A 10,477-nucleotide genomic window follows, 5' to 3' on the forward strand; every position below is an offset into this window, starting at 1 on the left:
AAAAAAAAAAAAAAAGAGAGATGGGAAGGGAGGGATAGAGGAAAGGAGGAAGGGAGGGAGGGAGGGAAGGAGGGAGACAGAGAGAGAGAGAGAGAGAGAGAGAGATTGATTGATTGATTTCTGAGAATGAGCAGTCAGTCAGTCTTTAATGTATTGTTAATCATGGTCACCCAAGTATAAGTGTTTCAACAAAATATACTTTAAAACGAATGCTTTAGTGTAACAATAATGCCTTGATGATGTTAGGGCATCTCTTCTTTATGCAGGAAAATCTCCCATGTCATTAAAATGTATGTTCTCTAATTGAGAACTTGATTTAATTAGATAGCAACTTAATCTTCAGCCTGCTTCCCAAGATGCTCATTTTAATTCTGTCATCTTAAGTTGCAGAAAAGGGGGGTTGAAAAATACATGTTAGTCATCAAGCAAGGTTAAACAGAGTTTTCTTTTTCTTCTGGTAGCTCTGTTTTCTGTTTTGGTTGGTTGATTTTGTTTATTTGGTGTTTGTAATCCAAGCCCCTCTTGAACTTGTAGCAATCCTCCTGTCTCAGCCTCTTGAGTGCCATGATAACAAACATGTATCACAATGTCAGGTCTAAAAATAGTTTATGATTGAGATAGCTCCTCAGCCTCTCTGCACCATAGTGACTTTGCAGTTCTGTGCCATGTTTGAGATGTGTCCATGGTGTTCACAATGTGTGATTCCCCCAGCAGCCTGTGTAGTGAGCAGGCCAGGTGCTAGTGTTGTCTCTTAACACGATCGATCACACTCGCCCGGGGCGGTTCTCGAGTTTGGTGAGTGTATGCAGCCACCAAAGAAGGTGCTGGTGCTGTGGCTCTGGCTTCTAGCTCCCTAATTGCTGTCACTATGAATTCTGGGGAATTCTGCCTCTGTCATTGCTGCTCTATTTCCACTCTTTCTCTTTGTTTTTAAAGATATGATAACTACATAAAGGCCTGTATTCTTCATAAATGCAGAATCCTTTTCAGGCTGAAGTCTTTGTTGTTAATTCACTGTTATTGCCTTCTTAATCAGATATGTTTTGGGGCACTCATCAACCAACCAACACAACAGGAAATGGGACTTTAAACAGGCACTTTATTCAACAAACAGCATGAATATTCTGGAAAAAAAATATGTCATTTAGCCAGCTTTCAGAGTCTGTTTAACAAACTAGCACATAGGGTCGGCAAGAACTTTCTGAATAGAATTTCAGTGGCACGGAGCTAGTCCCTGATGTCAACAGATGGGACTATGTGAGATTAAAGAGCTTTGCATAGTAAACTGTTGGCTGAGCACACAGAATGAAGACCAGGGTTGCTAGCTATGTGCTGCAGAGTGGCTAATGCTTAGAATTTACAAAGAAATGCAGAAACACCAAAACAATAAAACTGTTAGCCAACAAATGGGCTAATGAAATAAACATTTCTCAAAAGAAACAGAACTGGCCAATGATTAATTTAAAAAGTGTTCAATATCTCACCTGGCATCAGAGAAATGTAAGTTAAAAGTATTTTTCCTTCACCACCTCACCCTAGTCAAGCTAGCTGCCCTCAAGAAATCGACAACAAATATTGGAAAGGATGTGGGGAAAGATAAGCCCTTACTCATTGCTGGTGGTGGGTACAGATTAGTACAGACATTAAGAAAGTCAGTTTGGAGGGGCTCAAAAACCTAAAGGTAGAATTACTGTCTAACCAGCCAAGCCGTTCAACCCTAGGCACTTACCTACTGCAGAGATGTTTGCACTCCCGAGTTCATTACTGCTCTAGACATCTGTTTGCAACAAAATGGAACCAACCCAGATGCCCATCAGCAGATGAATAGAGAATGAGATGTGGTGTATGTGCAAAGTAGAATATTACTCAGCTATTAAGAAAAAGGAAATTTACAGGAAAATAGATGGAAAGTGTAATATTAAATGAGGTGATACAAACTCAGGAAAAATCCTCTTGTTTTCTCATTGCATACTCTAGCCTATAATGTATAGTGATTATAAGTAAATAGGTAGAAGTGTGGGTGTATTACCACTTAGAAAGGAGACCAAGAGAGCCTTACGTTAGGTGGTGAGGAAAGATTGCAGGCGAGAGGATGTGAGCTGTGGAAAAGGACCTTAAGCTAACCCCCACCCCAGTATCAACTCTATCATAGTTGTTTCTGCTCACTGTGCAGAAGTTCCCCAAGATGCATAGAGTTTACAAGTGGGCAGTGTTGGAGTGGCTACACTAATCTAGCTGTGCAGTGTCTCATTTTATGGTGATATTTCTTGATACAGTTTGCAAAACATTTAACAGGCTAATATAATTCATTATAACTTTCAGACTAAATAAACTTGAAGATACCATTGTACTAATTAAAGGAAAGATTGAAGAAGTGAGTCTTCCTGTGGAAAAGGTGGATGTTATTATATCAGAGTGGATGGTAAGTAAAGTAAATTCTTTTTTAAACGAACATGATAGCAGTTTTTACTCCTTATATTTGATGAATGACTATGTCAGCAGCTTTGGTGGCTGGTTTCATCTAGTGCTGACTTTGTGGCCTCTGCCATTGTAGCAGACCTGCAGGCTAATGCTGAGGACTAACCAGGATGTGCTGGGCTGGGTTAGCCAAGTGTCTCCATCCTGCTCACTGTTCTCTCCTGTGTTTCGTAGCTTTATAGCCTTGAGTCAAGGCAGAATATTTACGGATATGATTAAATGATGGTAATTACCAATGGGTAGGGATTATTGATATAAATGGATGAAATCTGAAAAGTGACAGATTTTCTGTGTGGAGAATTGAAGGTTTTTTAAAAGGTCTGTTTGATATTACATGATACTATCATGTGATAAATTTATCAAAACAATTTCAAAATGGTTTAAGTTATAAATTTTCTATAAATTTTTTATGAGCATAGTGACAATCCAGCAAAATAGTAACTTTAGTAGCTTTTGAAGTGTTAGGACTTAACAGTTTAGAGCAAGTGTCCCCTGGTGTGTGGACATATGCTTGTGTCCTGGTGTGCCATTCCAGGAGGCAGGCCCTGAGCCCTTGGTCACACTCAGGCTGTTGGATGTTGGGCTTTGTTTTCAGCTGGCCTGCTAGTACCGCCCCTGCAGCTGGCACTCTGAGGACGGGTGCTCTTTCCTGATCGCCTCTGCTTCAAGGGATAGAAACTCATGTATGCATTGCCTTGTGACATTTTAAGTAATAAAAAATTATATTGTTAAGAACACTCATTTATTTGCCCACACTTTGTTTGCCATGGTATTTCCTGAAGTAATCTCACGTGGCTTAGCTGGTGGCTCAAGATGAGGACAGATACGACAGACCTATTGCCTGCTGCTGTTTTTCCTTAGATTTCTTACTTCTCTGTGGCTTCTTCACTTGTGGACGTGTTTTACCTTGGCTGTCTACTAAGTGCCTCTACTTTGCTGTCGGTCCTTAAAGTTACATGCTGTCTGTTCCTGCACTCCTTTTTCTCCATTTGATTTTATTCTGCTTTTATACCTTTTTAAATTGTTATTGCAATCATATAATTACATCATTTTCCCCTTCTTTTACCTCTCCAACCCATCCCAATGTGTGCCTCTGTGTGTGTGTGTGGTGGTATGTGTGTGTGTGTATATGTGTGAGTGTGTACTAGATACATGCATGTGCTCAGTCCACATAATATTACTCGTGTGTATGTTTTCAGGGCTGAAACATGGTTTGGTTTTGCACTTTAGTTGAGCCTTCTGTCACAGCCATCACAGCTGCTGTTGTTAGAGAACATTGCTATTAAACCTCTTTCTCCAGAGGCTGAGCCACGACTCACACAGTACTGCAGACTCCATCGCATGTCTCAGTGTAAATCAATGATGATGGGCTCTGCTCACAGGAGAGCTTATCCTGACAGGAATTCACTGGTCCCGACACAGTCAGATTTGGGATTTTCCTGTGTAAGTGCGAAGGCAGTTAGCGTGTGGCAGGTTGAAGGCGGCGCTGGGAGTCAGCCTGCCTGAGCACTTAGCCTCTTTCATTACCACTGGGGCATGTGATGGAGCTTTTCAGTGCCTTGGTTTCCTGTTCTGTAAAATGAACCAGCAGTACTCACTTTGTGGGCTTCAGCGAGGATCAGATGAGCTGCTGCTTGCACATGTCTCAAGATGGCTCTGGAAACAGCTGTTCGGTTTTGGACAGTAACACGGTGAGCGAATGAGTCCCTAGCCTGGGTTGTGAAGCATGGGATGGCTGAGTAACTGCCCAGATGGCTCTACTAGACAGCAGGCCCTGCAGAGACTGCGCCAGGATTCATCCTGTTCCCCTTCCTTTCAGACATGGTGTTCGAGTCATTCCGGGTTTGTCTGTTATTACCAACCCTTTTCAGTTCTGAAGAGCAGCTGTGACCATGATGCTCTGGATGATGAGGACAGTGGCACCTGCCCAGTGCTCTCCTCTGCACGGCTGATTTGTCATCTTGTAGATGTTATGGTGGGATTTCAGTGTTTGTTTCACTGTTGTAGCAAATCTCTATTTCAGAATGTCGGTGCTAACTGTCCTTTGACAGTGGCCTCTCCAGGCTTCACTTGTCAGTCCTCTCTTTAACATGAACACACTCACAAGTTCTCTTTCATGTGCCCTTGAGTCCTGTATCCCTGATTTGATGGCTGTGAATATCTGCTTCTTTCCTTAGCTGCTGGGCAGTTTCTTGGGTCATACTGTTTTCCACAGAACCTTTTTAGTGTCTTGGAAAGAACTGGTTTCAGTCCGAATTCTTTCCTCTGCAGATTGTTTTCATGTAAGTAGCTCATAGATATGTATTTGAATCTGTCTAGTCTCCCTGGAGGCCATGTTCTTTTGAGCAGCAGTTGTCTGATTATCTTAGGCCATGTCTTTGATTCATCTGCCCTGTCATAGCCTCTGCTTCAGGTCCCCACATGATGAGTGTCTGGTCTCCTGGTAAGATTTTTTTTTTAGACTTTAGTCCTTGCTCTGGGTTACATTTTCCTCCAAGTCCTTCCTAATTGTTGCTGCCTTTGTCTTATATGGTGATTACTAAATCTTCATTTGATTCACTTCCCTGGTTTTCAGGCCTTTTCAGCATCTCATCTTGCTCATCTCTTCTGTCTTTGAAGTCCATTCCTGTTTTCATGATGAGTAATGTTCATGTGTTCTCTTAAGTCATGCTCCTTACCAGGTTGGAATCTATCTTTTTGCACCTTATCCTCTCATGTTTATTGTGTAGAATGATGGGAAGGAGCTGCCACGGAGTGTTGTGGAGCTGCTGTACCTTGCTTTGTTTTGTTGTTTTGTTTATCTACTTCTGTATAGGTGTGGGCTCCACCGACTGCTCTGACTGACGAGGGGGTCTTTTCCTTCCTGAATCATCTCTCCAAGAGACAGTGGGAGGGTGGTGTCTTTCTAAGTCAGGGGCACTCGAGGCTCGTCTTCCTTTCCTTTCCTAAATGTCTTTTAAGTTTTGATGTCATCCAAGAATGTGAAAGATTTACCTAAGATTAACAACTCACAGAATGTTGGGTCATGTAGAGATAGGTAACAAATGGCTGAAGGGCCTGACACCGCCAAAGCTAATTTGACTCTGGACCTGCAGCACTCTAACTTCCCACATCCTTTGTGTTCACTCAGTCTGCCTCTGTAGGTGCAGTTTCTTGGGAACTTTCACTCTCACAGTGGAACAAAGCCCCTTGTCAACTTGAAACACAGGAAGTACACAAGGAATTTACCTTATTGACTTTGGCAGGATTATAGATTACTGGCTTTGCCTCAGTTCTTTGAGCCATATCAAGCATTAAATTGGGGCTTTGCATTTCCCTGAGGCTGATTTGTGCTTGAAAGTCCTTCAGAGTGGGTGGAGTGGGGAGGAAGTGTTTGACCACATGGTACCAAGCAGTTTGGGCTGTCTACTAAATTCACCGAGTGTCTGTTATATGGGCAGTTTCTAGGAGTCCTCACTGAGCTGCACCCCAGGCTTTTTTACTAGTTTTAGCAAATGCCAGGATAGATGCTTATTGCTGCATCTAACAAATTGGCCTTTTCTTATTGTATATTTGTTGTATTTGGAAAATTTAGGTCTCGTTCTTTTAACTCTTTAATCATACTGCTAGTTGACACTTTCTATAGCCTTAACACGTGCGTGTGTGTGTGCGTGTCTATTATGGGATCTAGTGTGTTTATGGTACTATAGCAAAAGTACTTGAGGCTAAGTAATTTATACTTAGAGACAATAAGATTTTCTAAAAATTCACAGTTTTCCAAGCGGGAAGCCCAAGGTCAAGGATATGCTATGTTCTGTGTCTGGTCAGAGTCTGGTGTCTGCTGCCAAGAATAGTACCTTGTTGCTGTGTGTGCTCCAGAAGAGCAGATATTGTCTTCACATAAACAGGAATAGAAGTGGGGGGTTGGGGCAAGCCCATCACCTCAAATGTGGCAGGCTTCTTCCTCATGGCTCAAACTACTTTGTAAAACTCCCCAGTTTTATGTTTTTGAGAAAAGGTCTTCCAGATTGACCTCACACTGGCAATGTAGCCCTGGCTGGCCCTGAACTCATGAACTCACTGTACACCTGCTTTAGCTCCTGACTGCTGGGATTGTAAGCATGCTCCATATGTTTAGCTTTCCTTCCATCCTCTGTATAGTCAATTAACTTTTAGTTAGCATACAAAATAAAGGGCTTTCTTACAACATTTTCACATATGTGTGTCATTGTATGTTGCTCATAATCTCCCAGTGGCCTGCCTTCTTGCTGGTCCCTTTCCTTTATGTGGCTCCCATCTACCTTCATGTTATTCATATATATGTGTGTGTGTGAATCAGTTTGACTTCATGTGAGAGAAAGCATGATATCTGTCCTTCTTCCTGTTACCCTTATTTTCCCTTCTGTAGGCTCCTCCCTCTATAGTCACATCGATTTTCTTGTCCTATATATGGCTTTCTTAAATACAAAGTTTGCATATGAGAGAAAAATATATTTACCTTACTTATTTTACTTCATACCAGTACCATTGTTGGTTTATCTTTAATATATGAATTTGGGGGAGACAAATTGGGATCCTAGCACAATCTGCTAAGTCTCCAATATGTGTCTCTCTAATATGTGTCTAATATTGTCTTTATTAAAGGTGCCAACTTATACTTTGGTTGTTCTCATAAGTGGGGGCTACTTAGTTATAATTAATCATTCCCTTGAATTTGATGTGGGGCCTCTTGCTTAAGATTTACATTACATCCTTAAGCCTGAGAGCTGAGTCTGGGCTAAGGGTGCATGTGTTCTGAGATCTTGAGATGCTGCTGTTTCTTTTTATAGTTTCCTAAAACTACAGTGTAAAGGGAAGGGTACTGTACTGATCAGGTCAGAGTGCCATCTAGTGGGAGGAAGGGCTTTAAACTTTAGAGTTGTCCACACTGAGAAGAGCCAAGTAGAGGAGGGGCACCTTGCTCTCCAGAAGCACTAGAGAGTAAGCACTCTCCTGCTGACCCATAGTCAGGGGTCAGCAGGAGGGCCTCGGTATGCAAGACAGTGGCCAGCACATACTAGGTTCCTAGTAGGAGTAGCATTCTCCCTTACACAGAAGGTAGTAACCACATAAAAGAATAGGAAACAGTAGCTCTTCTGACAAATGTTTATTTTACATGTGTACAATTTCACCATCTTTTGAGTACATGCTAATACAAAAAGGTTAAAAACATATTTCCCCTGTTACTCAGGACCCATCCCATCTTCCACCAGAATCTATGATGCTCTGATGAAGTGTGTGCATCTCAAGCCCATGGCATGCTCCTTCTTTTAACATCTGCTCTGAGGTAGAATAGAGTGCAGGGCACTGTGCATTTCAGACCTGCACTTGTGTTCAATACAGCACAGGTGTGCTCTGCACACTGTTCTATTCCTGTTTTTTGTATATATCTCCTTTAAACCCACTATTGACTGCTGTAGCTACAGCCTTTAAATGTATTCCCTTCAAACTGTTCCTCTGTGGCTTCTGCTGTAATTGATCATGGTTTCTGCTGTGATCGTAACTTCTGCTGTGATTGTGGCTTCTGCAGAAGTGTTGAATTCAAGTGTCAGGAATGGCTATGAACCCTATGGGCACCTGCTGTTGATTCTCATTCCCTTTGTGATAAATGAACAGATTCTACTGTCTTTCCTTCAGACTTGTTCACACCTGTTTCATGATCGTGTATCTGCCTTGTGGACTGTCCTTCTGTGGTTCAGGGTACATGTGTTCCCTTGTCCTTAAATGGAGTGTGAAGTACTTGAATAACCTTGTTTGTGGTTAACATTCAGTCTTATGCTTATGTTCAAGTCAACTATGGCGGATTCTTATTTCCTTTTGTCTGTAGGTTTTGTTTCTAGTGTTGCGCAGTTATCAGATGCTCATTCATCACCGTGGCTTTTTGCTCTGATAAAGGTTGGCTTCTTCCCATGATGAAGTGCTCTTTGTTCATGATCATAGTTTTGGTTCTTTACTCTTACTGGACTTTATCAGTGTTTATATTAGAATGCCATTTGTATTTCTGCCATTTCCCATTTATTTTTGTTCTTGTGATACTGACAGTTGACCCCAGGGTCTTGTTCACACTAGGCAAGTCCTTGACCTCTGAGCCACATCCTCAGTCCTTCCCTTTAAACTGTGTTTAAGTGGGGTTCTTATGTAGCAAATACAGATGGTTCCTAACATAAGATATACCCATCTTATAACTTGTCAACTTACGTTTAAATCCTTTTGGTGTTTGCCCAGCAGTGGCATAGCTGGATCATACTGTAGATATGGTTTAGGTTTTTTTTTAATATCTATTTTATTTTATGCTAATGAGTATTTTGCCACATGTATGTATATCTAACATGTACATGTCTAGTGCCCATGGAAGCCAGAAAAAAAAAAAATGTCAGATCCCATGGAACTGAAATTTCAGGAGGCTATGAGCCTCCATGTGGGTTCTGGGAATTTAACTCAGGTTCTCTACACAAGCAACCACTGATCCATCTCTCTAGTCTTCGTATATTCGTTTTTTTGAGGCCTTTCTCATTTCCACAGTGGCTACACTAGATCCCACTCCCACCACTTGAGTAAGTAAGTATACCCCATGTCTCCTGTGCCTTTTTATGAGGTCTCAGTTTTGAGGTCAAATTCCTTTTTCCCTACACTTGGTCTCGAATCCCCTCTTGGGCTTTCTGCCAGGCACTGTGATGATACCAATTGTAGTATTGGATGTGTTCTGAACTCAGTAGACGTCTTAGATGCCATGGGTTAGATCCTGAAGGCTTGTTACTAGTTGAAAGCAATCTTTTTTTCTCTCTCTCTAAATTACTTCAGATGACTGTCAACAGTCTTTCTCCAGAGTAACTGCTTATTTTTAACTCTCTCATATCTTGGTTTTGCCTAAGGTTATTTTAGTCATTTGGTTATTTGAAATTAGGAAAGAGACTTATTCTGAAAGTATCTGCCTTTATTTATTCACCTATGAACTTGTACCAGGAAGACATCATGAACATGTTAGGAGTCAGGTTTCTCATGAATGAGAGTCTGCAACCATGGTTTAATTTCGTGTGTTCTTTTGTGGCTCTTAAGTTTTGAAGGGCAAGTACAGTATTTAATTTTATAAAGTAAATGTCAGTTTTGAAGGAAGACTGCCCCATGAGCATCATAGGAGGCAATATCAGGTATAATCCTTCCAGATGGTGCCCTACAGGTGAGGCAGCAGCCTGTGAAATTGTACTCTGAATTGCACTGCAGATGAGTGGGGCGTTGGGAGCCAAGCTTTCTGCTATCAGTAATAAACGACTTGGTTCAGAACCAAGGACAGTTCCCAGGAAGTTTAAAGGCTGTTTAGTCACCTGGGAAGTCTTCAGTAGAATGAAGTTCAGCAAACTGGAAAGTTAAGAGAAAGGACAGTCACTGTTAACAGTTCATACACCATCTTCACCCACTCACTTTTAATGAGCTGTGTTAATTTTCTCAGTGCTGCCTATGTATTAGTTCTACATATAATCTGCATGTCACATAATCCTCCACACCAATGTGTCAGAGCTACTAAGGAGCCACTCAAGTATTCTGAGTCACATACTTTAAAATTCTGATCCCATTTAACGTGTTCTCTGGGAAGTTTTTTATTTCAGAATACCTGCATCCTGCAGTACCTATGCCATCCTAATATAAATATGTAATCATCTAGTCAGGCAAATCAAATACAGATTTAGACCTTGACTTCTGTCATCAGACCAGATTCACATTCTGCTTCAGTTCATTCACTGTTGGTGTGACTGGGTTGTGTGTGTGTGTGTGTGTGTGTGTGTTGAGCTGTACCATTTCTAAGCCTTGGCTTCTTCTTTAGTCATGCGATGGCAGTGGCAAGTGTATTCTGTGAGATAGTTAAGTGAGCATTATAAAACACAGGTAGCCAGATGCCCCTCAACAGAGGAATGGATACAGAAAATATGGTACATTTACACAATGGAGTACTACTCAGCTATTAAAAAGAATGAATTTATGAAAT

General features: G+C 41.4%; 1 protein-coding gene across 3 annotated transcripts in view; it reads left to right on the plus strand.

The window, feature by feature from the left end:
* The window catches only part of Prmt3 (protein arginine methyltransferase 3), a 92,890-nt gene that overhangs the window by 27,774 nt on the left and 54,639 nt on the right, over positions 1-10,477 (plus strand). For all 3 annotated transcript variants that reach the window (XM_021168526.2, XM_029479452.1, XM_029479453.1), the window contains one exon: positions 2,323-2,422. In XM_021168526.2, the coding sequence (XP_021024185.1) occupies positions 2,323-2,422 (100 nt within the window). The remainder of the gene's footprint in view (positions 1-2,322; positions 2,423-10,477) is intronic.

Source organism: Mus caroli, chromosome 7 (assembly GCF_900094665.2).
Source record: "Mus caroli chromosome 7, CAROLI_EIJ_v1.1, whole genome shotgun sequence".
NCBI classification, from domain to species: Eukaryota; Metazoa; Chordata; class Mammalia; order Rodentia; family Muridae; genus Mus; species Mus caroli.